Genomic DNA, 26,026 nt, shown 5'->3' on the forward strand with positions numbered 1-26,026 from the left:
CCTTTATTCAGCACACGTTGGGCTTAAATATTGAAATTGGAATAGAATAGAACAAGAGTTCGTGTATATTCTAAAACAGAGCTTGTGAAAAAAAAATTGTCTTGTCTTTTAACGAATAGAGAAACTAAAAAAAGTTCAAAAAGAAACTCAAATCTTTCCTCATGAAACTAATAAGAAACCTAACAAGACAACGCAACGCAGGGGGAAACATTTTTCGTAAAGGGAGTCTCAGCAAATTGTTATACCAAAAAGCACAGAGATTTGAATTTTAAGTAGAGCTTCTTCTTTTCTCCATTTCTCATGGTAGCCGATTCTACGGTTGAACCACAAACAGAGGCTGTCACATCGTCAACAAAAACATCGGATGTCAGTAGAGATATCTTTCTTAATTATATAGAGATGTAACCTTTCAATTGAAAGGACCAAAGTGTAAAATACTAGTTCTAGTAAAAACACACACAAAATGTAGGTGTTCAAATAGAGAAAGTGTTTCCCTTTAGTAAACTTACTGTGTCGAGGCTGACAGGCTTGCCGTCTTCTGCGACAATATCGACTACTGTTCCTGATTGGTCAGACTGAGGAGAACAAATTTACGTTTCAGAGTTGAATCAAAATAACTCCCAAGGTAAGAGCTAATACTTGGGATCATAATACACAAGCAATCATCCCAATATAATTGAGAAGCGAAGAACAGAGTTTGGTCATTGTAACTTAATGATATCTAGAGGGCAATCAAGTATTCAAGTATATATGAGCAAAAAAAGAGATCAAATATTGCTAAGCAGGATTGAAAAGAGAAACAACAGATTTATTCGCAGCATTTTCCGTAAATCTAAAGTTCAGATATAGTAGTCCATGTTAACATGATTTAGAAACTCACCTCTATTTCATTCATTAACTTCATGGCTTCAACAATGCATAGAACTTGCCCCTTCTGCACTTTATCTCCAACCTAAAAGCAGCAAGAAAAGTCATACGAATTCAGACAGTGAAAATGCAGCAGACATGAATGAACTTTTCTGTTGGATTGCAAATAAGGTATATAGCAAAGATCCTAACCTTAATAAAGGGTGGTTCACCAGGTCCAGGACTACGGTAGAATGTGCCTGCCATAGGGCTTTTAACAGTAGGAAGCAATGATTTGGCAGGAGTAGGTGGGGAAGGTGGAGGAAGGGATGCTTGTGTGGGAGGAGCTGGTGAAGAAGCAGCAGGTGCAGGGGGAGGAGCCATTGGTTGGGCATAAGATGGTTGATTTGGTTGCTGCATCATGACGTACTGTGGTGATTGGGGTTGAGGTAAAGCTTCCTTTTTCCGAATGATTAGTTCACAGTCGAGTTGTTTCAACTGCAACTCAACAATATCTCTCGAATCCACAAGCCTGCATGATGGAAAGTGAGTATTCTCAAGCATGTTTTTAAATGATTAAAAAGAGTAGTAGAACAGGGTAACAGTACTCACTTGACAAGAGTTGTTACTTGGGTAAGGAACTCAGAAATAGACTCCTCTGTAGCTAATTCAGGTGAAGAAGAAGAAGAAGACGAGTCCTGCAATGAGTTTTTCTCATTGGCTTCAGCTGAAGGCCCATCGATTTTTGCAGCATTTGTTGATGCACCAGTAGTAACCTTGTTAGATTGAGCTTTCACCACAGGGTAGCTACTGCGACTAGGCTGTAAATTCATATGCCAAATGTTAAAAGAAGAGTGCTAAATAGCAAAATCCCCAAATTAAGATTGTATTCATAATAAATCTGGAAATCGCATTTTATCATTGGTTCTATGAAACAGTGTTCTCTGAATTCAAATTGACCAAGAACGTATACAGAGAGAACCAAATCGGAGAATGCTGATAAAATCCATGGAAACTAACCCCCCCCCCCCCCCCCCCCCCCGCCCCAAAAAAAAAAAACAAACAAATTCAAATAGAAAATTATCTAAAATCAGGAAAATTAAAGACCACATTGCACGAGACCTTGTCTTAAATCATTGAGAAATTGGGGAAGGAATCGTGTACCTTGGAGAGGAAGCGAAGCTTAGGCTTAGCGGAGAGACGGAAAGAGACTCTGCGGGAGCGGGTTGATGAGAGAGGGAGATGATGCGACGATGATTGGGTGACTGAGTAGACGGAAGCAGCAGCCGGAGACGTAACTGAGAACGACGAAGACGCCATTCTTTCTTCTTCTTTAGTTCAGATCGGGTTTAGGTCTGTGTCTCGATGATACCAAAGAGTACAACAACAAACAACAGTTCAGTTCAGAAAGAGAGAGAGAGAAGATGTCTGATTCCGGACGCGTTTCTCTTATGATTATTATTAACTCGAAAATTCGCCACGTGTCATCCTCTGATCTGTAGCTCTCTGTATTTGGGCGATTACCCCCATCCTTGTGGACGGACTCTCTCATAAACCTTTGCTCGATTATATTTTTATTTTTATCTTTAGAATTTTTAATTATTTATTATTCAAAAAATACATTAATTAGTATCACATAAATTATGAAATTGAAAAATATTAGGCGAGAGAGAGGATTTGGTGAACTACTAAATGAAGTTATGACTTGAGGAGCAACAATGTAGTTGGAACACCCCATTGAAAACAAACCACCAAACATCATACATGTAAGACAAGTTTTTTTATCAACAAGAAACATAATTTTCAACAGTCGGTATCGGGCCCCCAAATTTAAAATCCATTTGTTAATGTCACAATTTTAAAGAATCGGTGACCTCTGAGCAACAAATAGCTAGCAGCCCAAAACATTTGGTTATGACGCATAACCACCACATTCAACCATCATTGCAGCAAATTTATACATACAACAGATAGTTAGATACATAGAAGCAAACCAATTACATAGAAGATGGATGATAATCCTAATACTTTACAGCATGAGTGATTGAGAGAGACTCAGCCTGACCTTGCTGCATCAATGGCTGCAAGCAAGTCTTCATATTTCGCCCCTGTCACTTCCTTTATTACTTTGTTGTCCTTCAAGATCTTAAAGGTCGGAACCACTCTAATTCCTAGCTCCTTTGCCAATGGCTGCAAAAAGCACGAGTTTTTTTTGCTCTCAATATTTTTGTGGTAAGAAACTAGTTAGCATAAGAACAAAGACACGTTAACCGCAAAACGAAGAACAAACCTTGTTGTCTTGGTTGCAGTCAAGCTTAAGAAACACCATATCCTGGTACTTCTCAGATAGCTCTTTGTATTTGGGAGCAATCACTTTGCAAGGACCACACCTGCAGAGAGCCCAATGAGTTTGAAAAACAGGAGAAACTTTGATTTCTCTCAACACACAAAACAAAATTCATCTCAACCATATCATGATGATGTAAACTGGAACAGCTTTTGGGCTTATCAATTCAATGTATTCTCTAGAAAGTGTTACTATGCATAAAATTCAAATCCTTTTGTATCTTACCATCCCCAACAAACAAAACATGAATTTAATGAATGTGCGCAGAGAAGAAGACTCACGATGAAAAGTTTATATGAGGAAGTATTCAACATTTCAGACTCCCAACTCAGTAAAACAACCTTAATAATCTAAGTATTCAACAATTCAAAGATTCAAATAAACCTTAATAATCAAGTCGTTCCAAACAAAGAAAAATTGCAATCAAGGTATACAAAATTCGCACAAACAAGAAGAAGTGATCGAAACGTTACCACTGAGTGTACATATCGAGAACAACGATCTTATCACCAGCGGCTTTAACAATTGGCCAGAACGTATCCTTATCAACCTCCGTAACCTGACCAACACTGACATTCACTGTTTCTAAGCTACACCTCGCCACATACGAACCGCACCTCTTCCCGGAATCTAAAACACCACCAGAACAGAACCCGATTCTCGTCGCGACGGCGCCAGAACTCAGGATCCGACAGTGCTGCTTCACGGGAACAAATCCGCCGCCGGTAGTTGAACTCGGAGAGCAACGAAAAGCCGTCGGAGATGGAGCGATTCGGAGAGATAGAGGCATTGTTGAAGAAGAAGAAGCTCGAGTCCAAAACACTAGTGTGATCTTTCAAAGGTGGTGGGGTGTGATCTGAGAATTTTTTTTCATTGGCAAAATTTAATTCGTTATCCGTGAAATATTGTGATTTTTCTTACTGTGAGGTCAATAATACCCTTAAATGGATAACGCAAGAAAGAAGACACTTGGAGGGCGTTTACGTATTTTCTGGCCGTGGTGTTCGATGAACGCGAGGTGCAGAATTATCGGACGAATTTATTATCACGTTGCTGGTTAAAATGACGATTATATCCTCATAGTGTAACGCCAAAGGTAACCGGTTGGGGAAAACCGGGTTTTCGGTTCATAATAAAACCGCCACCGGCAAATTTCAAATTCCATCTCTCGTCGTCGTCTTCGTAGATTCGCCGCTGGCTCAATGAAAACGGCAGCGATAATGTTCCTTCCCCGCGTGAAAATTACTCGCTTCCCTGCACTAGTAACGTATCGTCGTCTCTTCTCCGCCTCCTCCGGCGACTCTCTTCAGCAATACATCACTGAGAAACCACCGATCAAACCATGGCCGCAGAGGCTATTCCCAAAGCGATTAGTCTCAATGATCACTCAACAACAAAACATCGATCTCGCTCTCCAGATATTTCTCTACGCCGGTAAATCCCACCCCGGGTTTACTCATAATTACGATACTTACCACTCGATTCTCTTTAAACTATCCCGTGCTCGTGCTTTCGATCCAGTGAAGTCTCTCATGGCGGATCTTCGAAACTCTTACCCGCCGATCAGATGCGGCGAGAATCTATTCATCGACTTGCTTCGAAACTACGGTCTCGCAGGTCGGTACGAAGCTTCTGTGAGGATCTTTCTTCGAATCCCTGATTTTGGTGTTAAACGCTCCGTTAGATCGTTGAACACACTCTTAAACGTTTTGATACAGAATCAGAGATTTGATTTGGTTCATGCCATGTTTAAGAACAGTAAGGAGTCTTTTGGAATCACTCCCAACATCTTCACTTGTAATCTATTAGTGAAAGCTCTCTGCAAGAAAAATGATATAGAAAGTGCATATAAAGTGCTCGACGAAATTCCCGCGATGGGTTTGGTAGCAAATTTGGTGACTTACACTACGATTTTAGGTGGGTACGTTGCTAGAGGTGATATGGAAGCGGGTAAGAGGGTTTTGAGGGAGATGTTGGATCGTGGGTGGTATCCTGATGCGACTACTTACACTGTTCTCATGGATGGTTACTGTAAGCTAGGGAGATTCTCTGAGGCGGCTATGGTGATGGATGACATGGAAAAGAACGAGATTGAGCCGAATGAAGTGACGTATGGAGTTATGATCAGAGGTTTATGCAAGGAGAAGAAATCAGGGGAAGCACGTAACATGTTCGATGAAATGCTGGATAGAAGTTTCATGCCAGATTCTTCTCTTTGTTGTAAAGTTATTGACGCGTTGTGTGAAGATCACAAGGTAGATGAAGCTTGTGCTTTGTGGAGAAAAATGTTGAAGAACAATTGTATGCCTGATAATGCTCTTCTGAGCACTCTCATCCATTGGCTTTGTAAAGAAGGGAGAGTTTCAGAAGCAAGGAGATTGTTCGACGAGTTTGAGAAAGGCTCGATCCCTAGTCTCTTGACGTATAACACTTTAATTTCTGGTATGTGTGAGAAGGGCGAGTTGACAGAGGCGGGTCGATTATGGGACGATATGGTTGAGAGGAAATGCAAGCCGAATGCTTTCACATACAATGTTTTGATTGAAGGCTTGTCCAAGAATGGAAATGTTAAGGAAAGTGTTAGGGTGCTTGAAGAGATGCTGGAGAATGGTTGTTTTCCTAACAAAACAACGTTCTTGATATTGTTTGAAGGGTTGCAGGAGTTAGGGAAAGAAGAGGATGCGATTAAGATTGTCTCAATGGCTGTTATGAGTGGGAAAGTTGATAAAGAATCTTGGGAACTTTTTTTGAAGAAGTTTGCCAGTGAACTCGATAAAGGGGTTTTGGTTCTTAAAGAGTTGTTGCTTGAAATATCTGTCTCTTGAAGAACCAAGACTATGATCAATATTATATTACTTAGTGCTCAAAGGGCTATGCGGCTATCGACGTCTTGAAGGTAACTATTTTACTCTCGAATTTGGTTTTCTGGCTCGAGACATATAGATGCATCGTATTACATATATTAAGATACAAGAAAAGAATAGTATAAATAGGCTCTTGTGGTAGATAAAGGTATAAGGGACGAGAAGCTGCAGCAACCCGAGAGTCGAGGCCTTAAGACTCGGCATCCATGTTCTGATTCAAGTTAGCTGACTTTTGATGGGGGGGAAGATGGAGACTTGCAAAGAAGAAAAGATCTCCAAATTGATATTTTATTAAATGAATTTTGAGTGTTACGTAGATACTACTGCACTATGTAAGCTACTAACAAGTGGAAACTATGATTTCTGGTGAGGTGGATGTCGAAAGAGCGATTGATAGTGTAAGCTGAAGATAATATAAGACGAAACCTAAGTTGGATCATGGAAATAGCTCAAGTGATCAATGTATGATTGCTTACTGAAACTTGATTCTGTGTTTTGAGCCTTAATAAGATATGGTACTAAGTACTAACAATACATTGTATCTCTAACGGGGTGTACATAAGACAGATCCAAAAAGTGAGAGGAATGTTTTGGAAAATTAAAGAAACATATCAATGTTGTGTAGAGACAAGACAAGAGTCCATCGGTGGAGTGACACAGCTGAGACACTCCCCCGTAGTTCTTGATGGTGTTTGCCTTGGCGTCATAGCCACGTCGATGATAGCTTGCTTGACCACTTGGTCTGACCGAATATTTAGCATCTGCACTTTACTATTGTTTTTGTTTAGATGGGTTTGTCCGAGGTCGATCTTATGAATCTTGGCCTCGACGTTTTTCCATCTTTGAGACAGAAAATTAAACTATATCATCCATAAGTTTCCAAATAAGTCAAGATAAGATTGTTGGATCCGTGGAGTCAAGGTGGAAGCAATGGGGTTTAAAACGTGCAGTTTTGTAGAGAGAAAGACACGATCTGAAAAGATCGCTAGTGGTCCAGTAGATGAATCCATTGAACGTGAACTTGAGAAGAGAGTTGTAGAAGAGAGATAGGGACATAGTCTAGGGCATCTCCAATGGTCCTCTATTTCTATTTCTAAACTCTATTATAGAGTAATTTTTGCTCCAATGCATCTTTATTTTCTTCTATAACAGAGATTGCTATTTTTTTTCTATTTTGGGGCTGAGAGAATTATCTGGGGGATTTATGGAGAAAGCATAGGTCAGACATTTTATTTTTATCAGAAACTAAGAAATGTTTTTCTTATTTACAAAAATATCAAAATAAGTTTGGCTACCATAAATTGTTTACTGTTGAACCCCGCGGGGCCAGTGGTGGTTTGGCTTTGTTTTTTATGGATGACATTAAACTTTCTATTCTATTTGATAATAATCGTATTATTGATACACAAGCTTTCATTGGGCAACAAATGGTTTTTATGTCCTTCGTTTATGGAGATTCGGTTCCCCAAAATCGACAAAATGTGTGGGATAAATTAACGGATCTCGGCTCATTCCGCATCGATCCCTGGTTTATAATTGGAGACTTTAATAAATTAATAGGAAATCATGAGAAACAGGGTGGTGCTTTGCGACCTGTTTCGTCCTTTCAACCTTTTACTTCAATGCTTCGACATTGTGGGATGCTTGAATTTTCTTGTTATGGGGAACAATTATCCTGGAGAGGGAATCGTTGCAATAATCAGGTGGTTCGTTGCCGATTGGATCGTGCACTGGGTAACGAGGATTGGCACGCGTTCTTTCCAAATTCGAAAGTTGAATATTTGGAAATGATTGGATCCGATCATTGTCCAATTTTAGCTACCTGCCTGATGACGGTTCAACGTCGGCGGAGGCAATTCTGGTTTGATAAACGTTGGTTGGGGAAGGAGGGTTTAGTTGGTGCTGTAGAGTCAGGGTGGAATCGTACAAGGAACTTTCGGATTCCGGGTTTCGTGGATAAGATAAGGAATTGCAGGAATTCGATTTCCTGGTGGCGGAAAAATAATGTAAGTTCAGGACCATCGATCATTTCATCCTTGAAGGCGGCTCTACATGAGGCAAAGATGGATGATTCGATTTCTCAGGAGAAAATTCGAGGTATTGAGAGGAAATTGAAGGAGGCATATCGTGATGAGGAGATTTATTGGCAACAAAAGAGTATGAAGTTTTGGTTACGGGTGGGAGACAAAAATACTAGTTATTTTCAAGCATCTACCAAACAAAGGCGGGTGAGAAATAGGATTTTGGTTTATTTGATGTTGATAACGTTTGGAATGAATCTCCCTCAGGAATGGAGCACATTGCTACCAAATACTTTGAGGATCTTTTTAAGAAATCGGATGGCGGGGGTATTTCAGAGATGCTACAAGGTATCAATCCAATTATCACGGACAGTATGAACAGAGCTCTAGTTAGGGACATTACTGAAGCGGAAGTCCGAAAGGCTCTGTTTGCCATGCATCCGGAGAAGACCCCAGGCCCTGACGGGATGACGGCTTTGTTTTTTCAACGGTTCTGGTCCTCTTTAAAGGGGGATTTAGTGCATTTGATTAGAGAGTTTTTCCGAACTGGCAACTTTGATCCACTTCTAAATGAAACTAATATTTGTCTCATTCCAAAAGTTGATCGACCGCAGCGGATGGCGGAATTTAGGCCGATCAGCCTCTGTAACGTGAGTTACAAAATTATTTCTAAGGTTTTGTGCTTTCGGTTAAAGCGCTTTCTACCCATGTTGGTCTCAGAAACTCAATCGGCCTTTGTTTCTGGTCGTTTAATTACAGATAATATTCTTGTTGCCCAGGAGATGTTCCATGGCCTAAATACAAATTGTCGGTGCAATTCGGATTTCCTGGCATTTAAAACAGATATGAGTAAGGCCTATGATCGGGTCGAGTGGGATTTTTTGGAGGCGGTTCTGATTCGATTAGGCTTTGACAGCAAATGGATTTCGTGGATCATGTGGTGTGTATCCTCAGTGATGTATCAGGTTCTTCTAAATGGCCAGCCCCGGGGTTTTATTAGACCACAGAGGGGCTTACGTCAGGGGGATCCTCTCTCACCATATTTATTTATTCTTTGTACAGAGGTCTTGATAGCAAATATTAAAAAGGCTGAAAGGGAGAAAAATTAAGGGGGATCACCATTGCCCGGGATAGCCCTACTGTTTCGCATTTATTGTTCGCTGATGACAGCCTGTTCTTTTGTAAAGCAGATGCGTCTGAATGTAGGACGGTAATGGACATAATAGGTAATTATGGTAAAGCCTTAGGACAAGAGGTTAATTTGGAGAAATCCTCTATCATGTTTGGTAAGAAGGTCCCGGCTGATATACGCTCCCAGTTAAAATCAGTTATTGGCATATCTAGGGAGGGAGGTATGGGTTCTTAATTGGGTATTCCTGAAAACCTCTAAGGATCTAAAACTAAGGTTTTTAGTTATGTTAAGGATCGGTTGGATGATCGAGTTAATGGATGGTCTGCAAAGCTTTTATCGAAAGGTGGGAAGGAAATTATGATTAAATCGGTGGCTTTGGCACTTCCGACCCATGTTATGCCCTGTTATAAATTACCACAAGAAATGACGTCTAAACTAACGAGTGCTATTTCTACCTTCTGGTGGAAATCTAATGACAAGGCTCGAGGTATGCACTGGGTTGCTTGGGATAAATTATGCAAAGATAAATGTGAAGGGGGCCTAGGCTTTCGTGCTCTGGACCAATTCAATGATGCCATGTTGGCTAAACAGTTTTGGCGGTTAATTCATTACCCGACATCCTTAATGGCTCGGGTGATGAAAGGTCGATACTTCAGGAACAAACATCCTCTTATGGCAACAAAACCAAATAATCCTTCCTTTGGGTGGAGGAGTATTTTTTCAACCAAGGATCTGGTGCAACAAGGAGCGCGATGGACGGTAGGTTCCGGATGCTCTATTTCAGTTTGGCGTGATCCGTGGATACCGGATATTCGTCCAAGACCAGCGAATGGCCGGGGGAAGCTGTTGCTCCCAAGCCTGATGGTTAACCATTTAATTAATCCTCTTACGAAGGATTGGCATTTGCCTATCCTTGAGGAGTTCTTTGATCCGGAGGATATACCACTTATTCGGAGTATGGTGGTCAGTAAAACACATAAACCGGATCAATTGCTATGGCATTTTACTAAGTCAGGGAGGTATTTGGTAAAAACAGGTTATCAGCTAGCCCGGGAATTAATTGCAGAAGTGGAGTATGGGCCGACGTGTACGGCTTTGCGGGCTCAGGTGTGGAAACTAGATGTTCCCCCAAAGATACAACACTTCTTCTGGCAGATTGCCTCGGGTACTCTTCCTGTTGTGGAACGGCTTGCGTATCGAGGTGTACGTTGTGATGTTTTGTGCAAGCGGTGTGCTTCTGCGGTGGAGACTATAAATCACGCTCTCTTCGAGTGTCCCCGGTCGCGAAATATATGGGAGATGTCTCTAGTGTTGTTGGACCCGGGGGGTTTTCCATACGTTTCCATCTATGCGAATTTAGATTTTATTTTTTGGCGGGCTTCTTCCCAATCCGGGGTTTCTGATATAGCTTCTCGTCTCCCCTAGATTTTATGGGCACTTTAGAAAGATAGGAATAAAAAGGTTTTCCAGGGCATAGAAATGGAGCCAATTGATATTTTAAATCAAGCGGCAAATGATAAAGTTTTGTGGGAGGAGGTAAAATCTTACTCAGGGAGTTATCTGAATCCTCTGAATTCTCCACCTTCGCTGGAGGATAGGGGCTCCTTTCCCCGTTGTCAGGTTGATGGTTCATGGAAAGGTACTGACCCTTTTCAAGGACTGGGCTGGTGGTGTTGTAATGTTGAAGATTCGACGCTCCTCCTGGGAGCACGGAGTCATCGACGTGGCCCTACCCCTTTACACGCGGAATTACAAGCTTTAATTTGGGCTATGGAGTCCTTATTGGTGGCTGGAGTGGATTGTCAAGTTTTTGAGTCAGACTGTGCAGAACTAGTTACGATGGTGCAGACGCCCGACGATTGGCCGGCTTTTTCGAACTTGCTGGAGGAATTTACGCTGCTCCGGTCATCCTACCCTTCTTTCACCCTAACCAGGATTTCTCGTGATTCCAATGTCAGGGCAGATTGTTTTGCTCGGTTTTCAAGACCTTTAGTTTCTGAATCTACTTTTGTAAACTTTTTTCCTCCTATTTGGGCGACCAACCGTGGAGTTCTCTTTTAATTAATTTAATATTTGGTTGAACAAAAAAAATAGAAGTGAACTATTTTATTTGCAAAGTAGTCCTTTTAATCTTTAACTTCTTTTATTTATGACCAAAATAAATTAAAAAAGTATTTTTAAGAACTAATAATATAAATTTAAGTATAAATATTTATTCTAAAATATTGAGACTACGATTTGCAAAAGATAATTTCTATAAATAATAAAATTTATTTTTCATACATTCTATAATGCTCTTTAAAAATCTAGTATATTTTATAATTTTTGTCTGATGTGATGCTCTTTATAATAATAAATGCTTAATTTAAATAAAAATAATAATTTTATGAAAATGTTACAAAATTTAAAGTACAATAGATTAGTTTGCAATTTTTATAAATAAAAGGTGTTAACTGTAAAATAAAATAGTATCTATTTGGAATATTCTTTTTTAGAGGAAAAAATAGGGAAAACTATTGGAGCAAAACTCATCTCTATTATAGAGGAAAAAATAGGAAAAACTATTGGAGATGGTCTAAGCAACCTTCTCTTGACACATTTTAAAGATCTAATGCAAGATTTTGCTAAAATATGACTAGATATATCTACTTATGTTCCTGTATTCAAATTTAGATCCTTCCTTGTTTTTATCTTTTTTTTTCTCAAGGGATGTTCATTGCATTGAGTCATTAAAGATGTTGTAACTTCTACAAACTTTCAGTTTAATAAAATTCACTTATATATCCAAAAGAAAAAAAATCTTGACACTTTAACTCTGAATATTAAACACTATACCATATATCATAATTATGTATCTCTTAAGAAAGTATATAATCTGATTCACACAAAAATTCACCAAACTATTAAAAAGTTTAAGATTTTTTTTTGTTAATACCAATTTTAACTAGTTACCTTAAAAATATTATAATACCGAAAATATCTACCTTAAATTATATTTACAAATTTATGTATTTTCATGCGCATTATAAAATTACGTAAATTGCAAGAATCAATGATATTTTAATATGTAGTTATCGTGTTATTTAACGAAATCAAATCGTATTTTTCAAATTTAACGGTACAAAATTTAAATAACCGCGCGAAAAATTAACATAATGTATATATATAATAATAAAAATTGTTTGTGTTTTAGTCTTTTATTTTTTTATTTTTTTTTGTCAACAATTGTTTGTGTTAGTCTATTTATAGGTTTGTGACAATTACTAAGAAAAAAAAAAAAAAAAAACAGAAACAACATCCAATCCAATGACTACTTCACTATTTAGCTTCTCTTCATTTCATATCAGATCCCTCCTTCCTCTCTCTTCTCCTCCTTCCTCTTCCCGATTTGCCCCTCTTCGTATTTCTCCGATCCGATCTCCGGCGCGGAGGAGTCACCTTTCTTTCCGCGCTTTCTCAGCCGTCAAAATGACCGACACTAACGATGCCGGCATGGATGCTGTTCAGAGACGGCTCATGTTTGAGGACGAGTGAGAACAATTCAATTCCCGTTTCTTCGATTTTGTTTTTTGAATTGGGTTTGGTTTGCATTAAGGAAACCCAAAGTTTAGGTTTTTATTTATTAATCTTAGACGAAATCTTCAGCAATACGCAAAACCTGTCTAGAAATGAGACTTAAAACCCTGTAGTAAAAATGTAACACATGCAATGACTAGACTGTGGCTGCTTGATCATTTGTGTTGGTTTGTGCAGATGCATTCTCGTTGATGAAAACGATCGTGTGGTGGGTCATGACACTAAATATAACTGTAAGTGAATTTTTTGATTCCCTTTTTAATGATGGCTTGGAGAAAGATTGATGGCAACCTTAGGTGCTTTTTGGATTTGTTTCCTTGTTTTTATCATTGAAACACATTTGCATGTCACTGATTTGTCCTTGGAATGTGTCTTAGTAATCAGTTTCGATGACTTAGTTGGAATTTGCTTCTCTTAATCTGCAGGTCATCTAATGGAAAAGATTGAGGCTGAGAATTTGCTTCATAGAGCTTTCAGCGTGTTTTTATTCAACTCAAAGTATGAGTTGCTTCTCCAGGTACTTTCTTATGATCACCTTGATGTGTGAAGATGACTTCAAGCTTTATTTTAAACGGTTGGGTGGGTGGGTTTATGATTTGGTTGCTTCATTTAATGTGACATACTACTGAAATCTTCTTCTCTTATGGACAGCAACGGTCAAAAACAAAGGTTACTTTCCCACTTGTGTGGACAAACACTTGTTGCAGCCATCCTCTTTACCGTGTATCTGAGCTTATTGAAGAGAATGTGCTTGGTATTATTACTCGAATGAGATTTATGAAACATTGTGAAGCTTTCACTGTTGTACTATATATTGAGGCCTACTATTTGATCTTTCCTTCTCAGGTGTAAGAAATGCTGCACAGAGGAAGCTTCTGGATGAGCTCGGTATTGTAGCTGAAGATGTACCAGTCGATGAGTTCACTCCCTTGGGACGCATGCTTTACAAGGCACCTTCTGATGGCAAATGGGGCGAGCACGAACGTAAGTAACTCTTCCATGTGTGATCATCTCTCTTTTTAACTCCTTTGAATTCAGGACTTGAACTTTTTTGTGTTTTCTTGCAGTTGACTATCTACTTTTCATCGTGCGGGATGTGAAGCTTCAACCAAACCCAGATGAAGTGGCTGAGATCAAGTATGTGAGCAGGGAAGAGCTTAAGGAGCTAGTGAAGAAAGCAGATGCAGGTGATGAAGCTGTGAAACTGTCCCCATGGTTTAGATTGGTGGTGGACAATTTCTTGATGAAATGGTGGGATCATGTTGAGAAAGGAACTCTCATTGAAGCTGCAGACATGAAAACCATTCACAAGCTCTGAACTTTTTCATAAGTTTTGGATCTTCCCTACCTTCTCATAATAAAATTTTAGAGATGAGACTTTAATTAATTCCAAACAAAAACTGGCAACAAAATCTTTTCCTAGGATTTGCTTTTTTCATCCTCCTCTAATTCATCTATGGTATAGTAGTTATTATTTGAAGAGGGTATGAAGTTAAAATAAGATCAGAATTATTTAGTTACAATTTACAAAGAAAAGTAAAAAAAAAAAAGAACATAACACTCTGAAACAGAACACACAAACAAAAAGGTAAGAAGACAGAACAAAACAAAAGGTGGAGAAAGTAAAATTAAAGACCACAAGATTATTCTCAAGTAATCATCTCATATGATTCCTTTCTCTAATCTTCACCACTACCTTTGATCTGATTGATACCAAAACCTCTTCTTTTTATTTTTCCCAAAAGTTAAAACAATATTTTATTGTATTATGGAGAAACTTTGATCTCCATCTGAAATAGTAACACTGTGAAGAGTTCTTCTGCATCTGAAATTTGTCTGATCCAGGTAACAAAACTTAATCTGAGACTAATATTTTCAAAAGTTTTTATCTTTTCCCCTCTGGATTCATGAGATAGGTAAAAATAGATTAGGTGGTCATACTCAAGCTATCAAAACTTGTTCTGATTCATTATTTTCTCAGAGTACTTTTGATTGATTCACTCACAAGTCTCAAATTTTGATCATAGAAAACTTAGCTGAGAAAAAGAAGAGAGAAGATGGCGTTTGTGACCACTGCTGAAGTATGTGACGCGAATCAAGAGCTGATTCGGAGTGGTCAGCTCCGAGCTTTGCAACCCATTTTCCAGATTTATGGCCGTCGACAAATATTCTCAGGACCAGTTGTTACTGTCAAAGTATTTGAAGACAATGGCTTAATCCGTCAATTCCTCGAGGAGAAAGGTATTGGGACATTATATTCTGCAGTTCCAAAGTTCAAAACTTTCAATGGATATGAACTTTCACATGTTTTTATAGTTGTGTTAGTGCCTTGGTGGCTTAGTGTGTAATCTATCACTTTGCTAATTGATCATTTTTATGAAGAAACGGTATTAATTTGAGCGTTTAGAGCTGATCTTGAACACGCTGTGACTCCAAAGGTCATCTCTTTTACTTTCCACAATCTCATATGTAAGACTCTATACATGTTTGGATGTTGTTATTAGGAAACGGTAGAGTACTTGTGGTGGATGGTGGAGGTAGTCAACGATGTGCGATACTCGGAGGTAACCCCGTGGTTCAAGCTCAGAACAACGGATGGGCGGGAATCGTTGTGAACGGATGCATCAGAGATGTGGATGAGATCAACGGTTGTGATATCGGAGTGAGAGCTTTGGCTTCTCATCCGATAAAGGCGAGTAAGAAAGGACTTGGAGAACAAAGAGTTCCGGTTAATATTGCAGGGACTAGGATTTGTGATGGAGAATGGCTTTATGCAGATACTGATGGGATCCTTGTCTCCCAGATTGAGTTATCCGTTTAAAAAGGCTTTTGTCTATTATGTGATCACTGATCATCAGTTACAAAAGAAACCGAACTTGGTCTGTGTTCTTTTTTCTTTTTTCTTTTTTGTGTGTTCTTATTACTTGAGAGATGGTTTAAAAGTTTCATATTACGTTTGGAATCTATATATAGAGAAATAGTATAGTGTTTCTTTATCAATCAATAAAGCCAAGGAGAAGAAGAATATAATTAACAGTAACATGAACAAACAGAACCAGGGGCAGCGTCTATAGGTTGACAGCCACCACCTTTGTTAGCGGAACAACCATGAAGACACATCTTTTCGCATCTCCGATCATCTTCTTTTGTATCACAAGTTCCAAAATCTGCCTGATTTTTGCAACACCTGAATTTGCTGCGACGCATCACAGCGTTTATTGTTTCAGCACCTGCAAGTAAAACACACGCAATTAATCATCATCTATGCAATATTCTTTGTGATTGAAAATGTTTTGTTCCAAATATATTTACGAACCGGAAAGTAGAAGAAGAGACAGAGCTAGGATGGCAAAAATAACGATTTTTGAGTAGGCCATCTTTTTTTATCTTTTCAACTCTATAAGATTGTTTGCTTAGAAAAGTTGTAAATTGAAAATGTGATATATATAGAGACTCATATATATATACACAAAGTATTCATTCACTTATTCGCTAGAAAGGAAAGAGATATGTTAAATGATACTCCATTTGTCTCTGATATATTGATGTTTTAGGATTTATTTTTGTCCTTCAAAGATTGATTTTGTAGATTAAAAAACTAAAACAATTACACTACTTCATGCTTTTTGACACATGTTATTTATCTATTAGTTTCTGGTTTCTCTATTTACCAAAAAGTAACTGTAAATTAATTTACAAATAAAAATTAAACTTTTCTTAATATGTGTGATAATGTTGAAACATCAATTTCTCAGGGACAGGGGGAGTATATACACCATTTCCCTTTTTTTTATTTTACACATTTTAAGTAACATATCATTTTGGTGTCAAAATTGTGTTAAATGTTGAAGACATTTAAATGTATTAAATGATATGTTGTATTAAAGGTCTTCAACATTTAACACAATTTTGACACCAAAATGATATGTTACTCAAAATGTGTAAAAGAATTTAATTAAGTTTTATTACTTTGATATCTTATTTTCTTGTGGAAAGATATAAGGTAAATTTGCATTGATGGAAATGAGATTTGTTAGCAATTTTATAGAAGACAGAAAGAATCCACTTTTATGAATTCAACTAAATATTTTTTTGTCAATGAAATTTAGTTTTTCATATTATTCTTAAATGATTTTAGAGAAGTTTGACAAGATTTGTTGTTGAGATTCTCTGTAATATATATCTCTCAACCCCATTAAATCATTTAAAAAGATGTTATCAAATAACACCAAAATTTGAGAACGAAATTTAAGATTCATTATTGAATAACATAAAATTGTCATTTTTGGTATGAGTAGCTCGGAATTGAGCCAAGTGTTTTAACACATTCTAAGAACTCAAAAGCAACAAAGGATACTTGTACAAGTGGGTTATGCTCTGATCCGTTTTAGTACTATAGCTCAAATTGAGATTGACACAAACAAGTAATTCGGTAGACAGAGACACATGGTCTGGCTAGTATCAAGGCAGATAATACGCTCGCCGGAGCTGAGGAATTAGGACAGCTAAGATAAAAACAGAGTACTCAATGAAGGTGTTGCTTCATAGATACTCAATGAAGGTGTTGTTCCGCAAAATTAATGTATTCACAATTCTTTTTGGGTTCTTGTTATTACTATTGGACGTGTATTACATAGCAGAATTTGAAAACGAAGTATATCTTGTTAACTATATGTATAAGTTTTCTGTGTCGCCGCAAAACTTCTTCGAAGAGGCTGGTTTCTTCTTTCCCTCCGTCTTCTTTCCATTACTACTTGTTCTTCTTCTTCAACTACTTCGATCACTGAGGTTTCGCTCTCCTTTATGGTTCTTGAGATGGTTTTAAGTTATGATTGAAAAAGATGTTACGTTTGGAATCAAGTATTACATTATTTCCTTTGAAGATGGATACAAAATATATAGTTTTCCTTTGTCAATCAATAAAGCCAAGAAGAAGAAGAAGAATTAACAGTAACATGAACAAACAGGACCAAAGGCAGCAGAGATAGGTTGACAGGCACCACCTTTGTTCATGGAACAACCATCAAGACAAAACTTTTTGCATCTCTGATCATCTTCTTTTGTAACACAATTTCCAAATTCTGGCATATCCGTGCAACACTTTTTGAATAATTCGCTGCCAGGCAACACAGCATTTCTTGTTTCAGCACCTGCAAGTAACACACACACGTAATCATCATCTATTCAATTTCTTGTGAATGAAAATGTTTTGTTCCAAATGTTTACGAGTTAATAATACTAACCGGAAAGTAGAAGAGACAGAGCTAGGATGGCAAAAATAACGATTTTTGAGTAGGCCATCTTTTTTTTTTTAATCTTTTCAACTCTATAAGATTGATTGCTTAGAAAAGTTGTAGGTTGAAATGTGATATATATATATACACAAAAAGTATTCATTCACTTGTTCGCTAGAAAGGAAAGAGATCACAAAGGTCTTCAACATATAATACAAATTTTGACACCAGAAATGATATGTTACTCAAAAATGTGTAAAAGAATTTGAGTTTTATCACTGTGATATCTTATTTTCTTGTGGAAAGAAATAAGGTAAATTTGCATTGATGGAAATGAGATTCATTAGCAATTTTATAGAAGACAGAAAGAATCCAATCTAACAGATAAGTTTAGTTCTCTTAATTGAAAGTTAATTTCTTCTTTAACTTGGATGTATTAACTAAATATTTTGAGAATGAATTTTAGTTTTCATATTATTTTTAAACTATTTTAATGATTATTGGTGCAAGATTTAGCACCCAAGACATACCGACCTAAACCGAAGGTAAGCCGATTGATTCTGAAGAACAACTAAACTGAGAATCTCTCTTTTGGGCCAGCTGAACGTGTAAGCGGTGAGCTTGTAACCAAGCAATGTGCTTATAACCAAGCGATGTGCTTGTAGAGTGATCTCTGTAATGTTGCTAGATCTATGTTGATCTGAGTATATGATTCTTATCTTCTCTTTGTAAGTGTGAAATCAAAGCTAGAGATATCTCTAAACCTATCATTCAAGCTCATAGGGCCGGTGCAATAGGTTTTAGTGTCTAAAGCAAAAAAGAAAAAATTTGAACCTACAAAAAAAAATCCCAAAAATGATTTATGTATGAATCGAAATATAGACCACTAGGTGTACTTAACCAGGTTTGACCACTAGACCACTACACCACAGCACACTTTCAGAAAGTGATGCCCTTAACATTTATATATTTTTTTGATGCTTAAAGCACCAGCTTTATGAGCTTTAGCCATTGGCCCAGCAGTCAGAACAACGGATGGGCAGGAATCGTTGTGAACGGATGCATCAGAGACGTGGATGAGATCAACGGTTGTGATATAGAAGTGAGAGCTTTGGCTTCTCATCCGATAAAGGAGAATAAGAAAGGACTTGGAGAACAAAGAGTTCCAGTTAATATTGCAGGGACTCGGATTTGTGATGGAGAATGGCTTTATGCAGATACTGATGGGATCCTTGTCTCCCAGATTGAGTTATCCGTTTAAATACGCTTTTCCTATTATGTGATCACTGATCATCAGTTACAAAAGAAACCGAACTTGGTCTGTTTTCTTTTTTTTTTCTTTTGTGTTCTTATTACTTGAGAGATGGTTTAAAGTTATGATTGAAAAAGATATTACGTTTGGAATTACGTTATTATTTAGGTAAATAAATAAATATAGTTTTCCTTTATGACTTTATCAATCAATAAAGCCAAGGTGAAGAAGAATTAACAGTAACATGAACAAACAGAACCAGGGGCAGCAGAGATAGGTTGACAGCCACCACCTTTGTTAGTGGAACAACCATCAAGACACATCTGGGAGCATCTCTCATCATCTTCTCTTGTATCACAAGTTCCAAATTCTGGCTGATTTTTGCAACACATTTTGAATAAATTGCTGCCAGGCAACACAGCGTTTCTTGTTTCAGCACCTGCAAGTAAAACACACGTAATTAATCATCATCTATCGTGAATGAAAATGTTTTGTTCCAAATATTTACGAACCGGAAAGTAGAAGGGACAGAGCTAGGATGGCAAAAATAACGATTTTTGAGTAGGCCATCTTTTTTTATCTTTTCAACTCTGTATAAGATTGATTGCTTAGAAAAGTTGTAGGTTGAAAATGTGATATATATATGCACAAAGTATTCATTCACTTATTCGCTAGAAAGGAAAGAGATGTTAAATGATATATACACCATTTTTTTTTTTTTTTCTGGTAGTGTATATACATTTCCCTTTAAATTAATACAACATTTAAATGTATTAAATGATATGTTGTAGTATTAAAGATCTTCAGCATTTAACACAATCTTGACACCAAAACGATATGTTACTCAAAATGTGTAAAAGAATTTAATTAAGTTTTATTACTTTGATGTCTTATTTCCTTGTGGAAAGATACAAGGTAAATTTGCATGATGGAAATGAGATTCGTTAGCAACAATTTATAGAAGACAGAAAGAATCCACTTATATGAATTCAACTAAATATTTTTGTCAATGGAATTTAGTTTTTCATATTACTCTTAAATGATTTTAGAGAAGTTTGACAAGATTTATTGTTGAGATTCTTTGTAATATTAAATCATTTAAAAAGATGTCATCAAATAACACCAAAATTTGAGAACGAAATTTAAGATTCACGATTGAATAATATAATATTGTCATTTTTGGTATGAGTAGCTCGGAATTGAGCCAAGTGTTTTAACACATTCTAAGAACTCAAAAGTAACAAAGGATACTTGTACAAGTGGGTTTTGCTCTGATTCGTTTTAGTACTATAGCTCAAACTGAGATTGACACAAACAAGTAATTCGGTAGACAGAGACACATGGTCTGGTACTCTGGTTAGCAGTGCCTTGCCAAGGTCCGTAGAGGCCTAAGGCAAAATTTTAAAATGAATTTTCACATATTTTATTTTTAAAAGATTTTTTTTTTGGTTATAAAATGAGAGAAATATTATTAAAAAAAACTTTAAAGAGTAAGATAGGTTGCATGGAAACGGAAACGGATACGCGGAAGTTAAGATCCCGTTAATCCCAAGACAGATAATACCCTCGCCGGAGCTGAGGAATTAAGACAGCTAAGATAAAAACAGAGTACTCAGTGAAGGTGTTGCTTCATAGATACTCAATGAAGGTGTTGTTCCACAAAATTAATGTATTCACAATTATGTTTTGGTTCTTGTTATTACTATTGGACGTGTATTACATAGCAGAGTTTGTAAACGAAGTATATCTTGTTAACTATATGTATAAATTTTCTGTGTCGCAGCAAAACTTCTTCGACGAGGCCATTACAAGAAATATAGGTTTTGTTAGCTCTAAAAAAAATGCTATTATATGTCATTGATAGCGAATTATCAAACGCTATCTCTGCCCCAGGTATAATAGGGTCACATCCTACAATAGCATTTTTTGACATGCTATTATATGTCGTTCTTTTATAGCACTAATCAAATGCTTTAATATATTTTCTTATAGCTCATAATTTTTGATATATTACATTGTTTTGTAGCAATTTTTATGTGCTACACTATAAAATAATGAATTGCTATATATATAAATATATATATGTATTAGTAATTCAATTAATTATATGCTGCAAATCTATTTGTTAAAAGCATGTGTCCTTCTATAGATCATTAAAAGATACATAACTGTAATTTTACAAAGTAGTTCATCATTCAAAATCATATGTTTAAACATAGTCGCACAAAACATCATAAGTACTGCAATTGAGATGGACTAACGAAGGAGCTGCTGCATTGGTTTGCTCTTTCTCGCCCTCCAAGAACATAGGGTCTCATTCAAAGCAATTCCCACTGCCTTCTCCATATCCTCTGAGCTTTCCCCTATACGTTATTCAGTAGATAAGCATTGATGAATGTCAAGTTCTTGCTTGTGGTTTTAGTTACCCCTGCATGATCCAGTTCATCTCCTATTCATACATAATGAAAAAAGAAGAGGATGCTAAACTGATCCATGTATATAATATAACCAAAGAACAATGTCACAGAACATAGTAAAAGCTTAAAATCCCATCAATGAATCATGTGAAGTTAAGAGATAAACCAAACCTGTTTCTTGCTCAAATCCTATTGTTGTACACTAGCTGAAGGAGTAAACTTGAGCATTAGAAAACCATGTTTTGACAACTTGAAAGCTCCAAACTGTAAAAAAAAAAAAAAATCAACTGGAAAACTCAAACCAGATTACACATCTTTGGGATAGAGACGTAAAGACTTACATCTAAACATGTTAACTGCTTGTCTCAATGTCTCCTCCTGCATAAAGTAAGAAAATTCACATCTTGATGTTGGAACTAGTGATCCGCAAATTATAAATGTCAAAGCAGTGACTAGGTAATACTAAACTCTTCTGGATGTTAGGGGTGGATCTCACTCCCACAACAGGCCCGGCCCAGAAAAGGCCCAAAAGAATCAATAGGCCACAGAAGGTCATTTTGATCTTTTCGGAGGACGAACCGACACAGAAATCTATAAATAATGACTGTACGGCGTACGGGAAAAGGACGGAAAAAGAGAGAGAGAATTCGTACAAGAGAATAGAATCTCGAAGGATCGAATTAGCGAACTCGCAGCTCGTTATTTATCTTTCCTCTCGTCATTTTTATCTCGTAAAATACAAATTATAGCTCGACTTTTCATATAATAAAGAGAACTTCGACCCCATTAAACACCGAACTAAAACATCTTAATTGAACCCGATTTGGACATCAACACCGGAGTTCAGCCGCCTTTGGCTTGCTTTATACGGCCACTCGTCCCCGTTTCTTCAGCTCGAGCTGATCCATGATTTTTGAAAGTCAAGATGTGACCAGTTAGTGACTTAATGCAGCTTTGTTAATTATGTAGACAAACTACTGAAATTTATTAAATTTAGTAATACTAATATCAAATGAAATATATCTGACAGGGATCACTTCACAACGCCAAACAATGCTAAGAAACAAGCCAAGCCAATAATGAGGCAATTCGTTAAACACTTGGAGGGCATGAAAGCATCATCAGTTTACATAACATAAATCACTTCACAATTTTTAACCCTGGGAGAAAACAAAATATTTTGATGCAAGCTAAATGGCTAACATGATAATAGACATAAGTGGAGATTAAAAAAAAAAAAAAAAAAAAAAAGGCACCTGATTAATAATTATAGTCTCCATGAGACATACGAATAGAACAACACTTGCGTCTTTAGTTCTTTTCCAAGTCTCCAGTTTCTGAACAACACTTTGTGAACCCAACACGCTTCAGCCTCACAACCAAGAATAGCTTCATCGAATTGAAGAACCCAAATCCTTCATCCCAACCCTCTCAACTCGCATCTGTCTTCAAAATTAGCCCGACGAAATCCTAATTAGTAGTGATAATTAGGATTCAACCCTAATTTCATGAAGTAATAAAGATTCTCCAGATTACCTACTTTGTGACACATCATAGATCTAGCATTTTATCACCATAAGAGGGACTTTTAGACAACATGAGAATTGTCGAAGAAATCAGATCTTGAAGAAGAAGAAATCTGATTAATCAAGTGGCACATAATTAGAGAGTAAGAGTGAGGAAATGTTTGTTTCATGGGATGAAGAATCTGAAGAGGAAGAGAGAAAAGAAGAAAAAAAAAAGATATAAAAGGTTTTGCTTGGTGGTAAGTGATTTTTAAAAAAATTTCGGCAAGTGTTGAGCGGTAAATGAAAAATTTACTAAGTTTTCGCTGCCATAAGAGATTTTAGCTTTCCGTTCTGCTATTATACGACTTAGCGTTTCTAAAATGCTATAATACAGTTTCTACTATCAATGCCAACTTTTCTTGTAGTGGGGTGGTTTCTTCTTTCCCTCCGTCTTCTTTCCATTACTACTTGTTCTTCTTCTTTCAACTACTTCGATCACTGATGTTTCGCTCTCCTTTATGGTTCTTGAGATGGTTTTAAGTTATGATTGAAAAAGATGTTACGTTTGGAATCAAGTATTACATTATTTCCTTTGAAGATGGATACAAAATATATAGTTTTCCTTTGTCAATCAATAAAGCCAAGAAGAAGAAGAAGAATTAACAGTAACATGAACAAACAGGACCAAAGGCAGCAGAGATAGGTTGACAGGCACCACCTTTGTTCATGGAACAACCATCAAGACAAAACTTTTTGCATCTCTGATCATCTTCTTTTGTAACACAATTTCCAAATTCTGGCATATCCGTGCAACACTTTTTGAATAATTCGCTGCCAGGCAACACAGCATTTCTTGTTTCAGCACCTGCAAGTAACACACACACGTAATCATCATCTATTCAATTTCTTGTGAACGAATATGTTTTGTTCCAAATGTTTACGAGTTAATAATACTAACCGGAAAGTAGAAGAGACAGAGCTAGGATGGCAAAAATAACGATTTTTGAATATGCCATCTTTTTTTTTTTTTATCTTTTCAACTCTATAAGATTGATTGCTTAGAAAAGTTGTAAGTTGAAAATGTGATATATATATATATATATATACACAAAAGTATCCATTCACTTGTTCGCTAGAAAGGAAAGAGATTTAAAGGTATTCAACATATAATACAAATTTTGACACCAGAATGATATGTTCCTCAAAAAGGTGTAAAAGAATTTAAGTTTTATTACTATGATATCTTATTTTCTTGTGGAAAGAAATAAGGTAAATTTGCATTGATGGAAATGAGATTCATTAGCAATTTTTAGAAGACAGAAAGAATCCAATTAAACAGGAAAGTTTAGTTCTCTTAATTGAAAGTTAATTTCTTCTTTAACTCGGATGTATTCAACTAAATATTTTTGGGAATGAATTTTAATTTTCAAACTAGGTACTAACCCGCGGAAAACCTCTGGCTGAGTTTTTATTTTTAATGAAAATTTATAATAATTTATTTCGTTATTATATTATTTATAATGGTTTGTGATTAAAAATTCGGTTTGCATATATAAAAAAATTTATTTTAAAAATGTTTATTGAAAACCTGTCAATAAAACATTTGCATGTAATAAAATAAAACTGTTTAAACTTATATCAATTAAATGCAATCCTTGCTATAGTTGTGAAATTCTTGCTATAGTTGTAAAGTAAGTAAAAAGATATAACTAACATGTAAAAATAGCAACTAAATATTGTTAGTGAAGGTTCTGAAAAGCCTCTTCGAAAACAACATTCATTATTTTTTTTTCTGTGGCTTCGTTTCTTGTCTGTAATAAGCACTCTCAAACATTGAATATATTTAAATCTCAACTTAGTTTTATTCTCCTAAAGAACGGGGGCTAAAAGAAAAATATAACTTTTTAAATTAGATAAGATACTATATCTATATCTTTTATTTTTCTTTATTAATTTTTAAAATCTAAGCCGTTAAACGGAACTGTTATATATTTTATTCGATTAGGTTTTTGAAAATTTTGTTGATAAAATTTGTGGTTATATAGATATTATTCGATTAGATTTTTAAAATCGTAGCTGTTAATTTTTTTAAGTACGAATTAGTTTTGATTCTAATAAATTTTGTTTTACTATTCTACAATTTATTTTATTTTTCTTTATTTGTCCTCAATTTTTGTTTTTAATTAATTATATTTATTTAATTAATTAATTAATCTTAATTAAAAAATTTTAATGGCAATTGAATGTAATTTTTTACACATTTTAAGGTTAGTTTCATATTTGTACTTCTCAATTATGAATTTATCAGCCACATAATTTAGTTTTACCAATCTGCCAATGTGAAAAATTAAAATACACATTTTTCTTCATAGATTGAGTAATATATCTTTGATTTTAAAAATTCAAATCACAACATATGCAGAAATGTTTTTTACATATTTATTAATCATAAGTATTATATGATAATTTAAAACAATTTGTAAATAAAATAAAATAAATGATAGAAGAACCATAATTTAAAATCTTAACAAAATCTTTTAAATCTAGTTATTAAAAATAATCATATTATCTACTGGGATATAGAATCTTAGTTTTAATAATTCTGATTGGTTATATATTTTTTAAAAAATAAATAATAATTTTCGTCCATAAATATTTAGAAAAAGAAAATACTTTTTCCTGAAAATTAATAATTATTTAAAAAATTCAATTAGAAAATTCTTATATATTGTTTATATTTGGTCAAAGTATTTATTATCTTTATTAAATTAAGTAATTAATCTTTATTAAATATTTCTAATGGCATTTGAATGTAAATTTTTAAATTTT

General features: G+C 35.9%; 9 protein-coding genes, 1 long non-coding RNA gene and 1 pseudogene across 13 annotated transcripts; 4 read left to right on the plus strand and 7 right to left on the minus strand.

Annotated features, from left to right (window-relative positions):
- Window positions 1-17: 17 nt before the first annotated feature.
- LOC104735668 (biotin carboxyl carrier protein of acetyl-CoA carboxylase 1, chloroplastic) lies at window positions 18-2,454 on the minus strand. The gene is made up of 6 exons (XM_087504222.1): window positions 2,011-2,454; window positions 1,459-1,667; window positions 1,060-1,378; window positions 881-952; window positions 510-575; window positions 18-337 (listed from the first exon to the last, which is right to left on the minus strand). Exons 1-6 carry the CDS (start codon window positions 2,164-2,166, stop codon window positions 314-316), a joined length of 846 nt encoding a protein of 281 aa, XP_087360348.1. The 5' UTR covers window positions 2,167-2,454; the 3' UTR covers window positions 18-313.
- Window positions 2,455-2,738: 284 nt separating this feature from the next.
- LOC104769914 (thioredoxin F2, chloroplastic) lies at window positions 2,739-4,202 on the minus strand. Its single transcript, XM_010494237.2, has 3 exons — window positions 3,667-4,202; window positions 3,137-3,236; window positions 2,739-3,036 (listed from the first exon to the last, which is right to left on the minus strand). The coding sequence occupies exons 1-3, from the start codon at window positions 3,981-3,983 to the stop codon at window positions 2,902-2,904; spliced, it is 552 nt and encodes a 183-aa protein (XP_010492539.1). The 5' UTR covers window positions 3,984-4,202; the 3' UTR covers window positions 2,739-2,901.
- Window positions 4,063-6,589, plus strand: LOC104769915 (pentatricopeptide repeat-containing protein At5g16420, mitochondrial pseudogene; annotated as a pseudogene). The gene is made up of 2 exons (XR_015592335.1): window positions 4,063-6,089; window positions 6,200-6,589. The product of XR_015592335.1 is annotated as a pentatricopeptide repeat-containing protein At5g16420, mitochondrial pseudogene (transcript).
- Window positions 6,590-10,689: 4,100 nt separating this feature from the next.
- LOC147918561 (uncharacterized) lies at window positions 10,690-11,271 on the plus strand. The gene has a single exon (XM_087503582.1). It carries the CDS (start codon window positions 10,690-10,692, stop codon window positions 11,269-11,271), a length of 582 nt encoding a protein of 193 aa, XP_087359708.1.
- A 1,281-nt stretch (window positions 11,272-12,552) lies between these two features.
- On the plus strand, window positions 12,553-14,211 carry LOC109124511 (isopentenyl-diphosphate Delta-isomerase I, chloroplastic). Its single transcript, XM_010494241.3, has 6 exons — window positions 12,553-12,740; window positions 12,964-13,019; window positions 13,212-13,303; window positions 13,438-13,540; window positions 13,633-13,770; window positions 13,854-14,211. The coding sequence occupies exons 1-6, from the start codon at window positions 12,679-12,681 to the stop codon at window positions 14,102-14,104; spliced, it is 702 nt and encodes a 233-aa protein (XP_010492543.2). The 5' UTR covers window positions 12,553-12,678; the 3' UTR covers window positions 14,105-14,211.
- Window positions 14,212-14,291: 80 nt separating this feature from the next.
- Window positions 14,292-15,786, plus strand: LOC104769920 (putative 4-hydroxy-4-methyl-2-oxoglutarate aldolase 2). The gene is made up of 3 exons (XM_010494246.3): window positions 14,292-14,631; window positions 14,814-15,027; window positions 15,291-15,786. The coding sequence occupies exons 2-3, from the start codon at window positions 14,844-14,846 to the stop codon at window positions 15,605-15,607; spliced, it is 501 nt and encodes a 166-aa protein (XP_010492548.1). The 5' UTR covers window positions 14,292-14,631; window positions 14,814-14,843; the 3' UTR covers window positions 15,608-15,786.
- On the minus strand, window positions 15,719-16,260 carry LOC104769919 (defensin-like protein 24). The gene is made up of 2 exons (XM_010494245.3): window positions 16,103-16,260; window positions 15,719-16,016 (listed from the first exon to the last, which is right to left on the minus strand). The coding sequence occupies exons 1-2, from the start codon at window positions 16,161-16,163 to the stop codon at window positions 15,817-15,819; spliced, it is 261 nt and encodes an 86-aa protein (XP_010492547.1). The 5' UTR covers window positions 16,164-16,260; the 3' UTR covers window positions 15,719-15,816.
- Window positions 16,261-17,612: 1,352 nt separating this feature from the next.
- LOC104769918 (defensin-like protein 24) lies at window positions 17,613-18,124 on the minus strand. The gene is made up of 2 exons (XM_010494242.2): window positions 18,030-18,124; window positions 17,613-17,936 (listed from the first exon to the last, which is right to left on the minus strand). The coding sequence occupies exons 1-2, from the start codon at window positions 18,085-18,087 to the stop codon at window positions 17,731-17,733; spliced, it is 264 nt and encodes an 87-aa protein (XP_010492544.1). The 5' UTR covers window positions 18,088-18,124; the 3' UTR covers window positions 17,613-17,730.
- Window positions 18,125-19,412: 1,288 nt separating this feature from the next.
- Window positions 19,413-19,923, minus strand: LOC104769921 (defensin-like protein 24). Its single transcript, XM_010494248.2, has 2 exons — window positions 19,785-19,923; window positions 19,413-19,711 (listed from the first exon to the last, which is right to left on the minus strand). The coding sequence occupies exons 1-2, from the start codon at window positions 19,840-19,842 to the stop codon at window positions 19,506-19,508; spliced, it is 264 nt and encodes an 87-aa protein (XP_010492550.1). The 5' UTR covers window positions 19,843-19,923; the 3' UTR covers window positions 19,413-19,505.
- Window positions 19,924-21,393: 1,470 nt separating this feature from the next.
- LOC104769922 (uncharacterized) lies at window positions 21,394-23,546 on the minus strand. Of its 3 annotated transcripts, XR_764458.3 has the most exons (5): window positions 23,230-23,546; window positions 22,946-23,135; window positions 22,031-22,588; window positions 21,861-21,953; window positions 21,394-21,721 (listed from the first exon to the last, which is right to left on the minus strand). It is a non-coding gene; the product is annotated as an uncharacterized LOC104769922 (long non-coding RNA). The 3 variants fall into 3 exon arrangements; XR_015594022.1 differs by having other exon boundaries at window positions 22,946-23,546; XR_015594021.1 differs by lacking the exons at window positions 22,946-23,135; window positions 23,230-23,546 and having other exon boundaries at window positions 21,861-22,056.
- A 210-nt stretch (window positions 23,547-23,756) lies between these two features.
- LOC104769923 (defensin-like protein 24) lies at window positions 23,757-24,249 on the minus strand. The gene is made up of 2 exons (XM_010494249.3): window positions 24,156-24,249; window positions 23,757-24,062 (listed from the first exon to the last, which is right to left on the minus strand). The coding sequence occupies exons 1-2, from the start codon at window positions 24,211-24,213 to the stop codon at window positions 23,857-23,859; spliced, it is 264 nt and encodes an 87-aa protein (XP_010492551.1). The 5' UTR covers window positions 24,214-24,249; the 3' UTR covers window positions 23,757-23,856.
- Between the last annotated feature and the right edge of the window lie 1,777 nt (window positions 24,250-26,026).

This window comes from Camelina sativa, chromosome 20 (assembly GCF_030686135.1).
Source record: "Camelina sativa cultivar CO46 ecotype springtype chromosome 20, ASM3068613v1".
In the NCBI taxonomy this organism is placed as follows: Eukaryota; Viridiplantae; Streptophyta; class Magnoliopsida; order Brassicales; family Brassicaceae; genus Camelina; species Camelina sativa.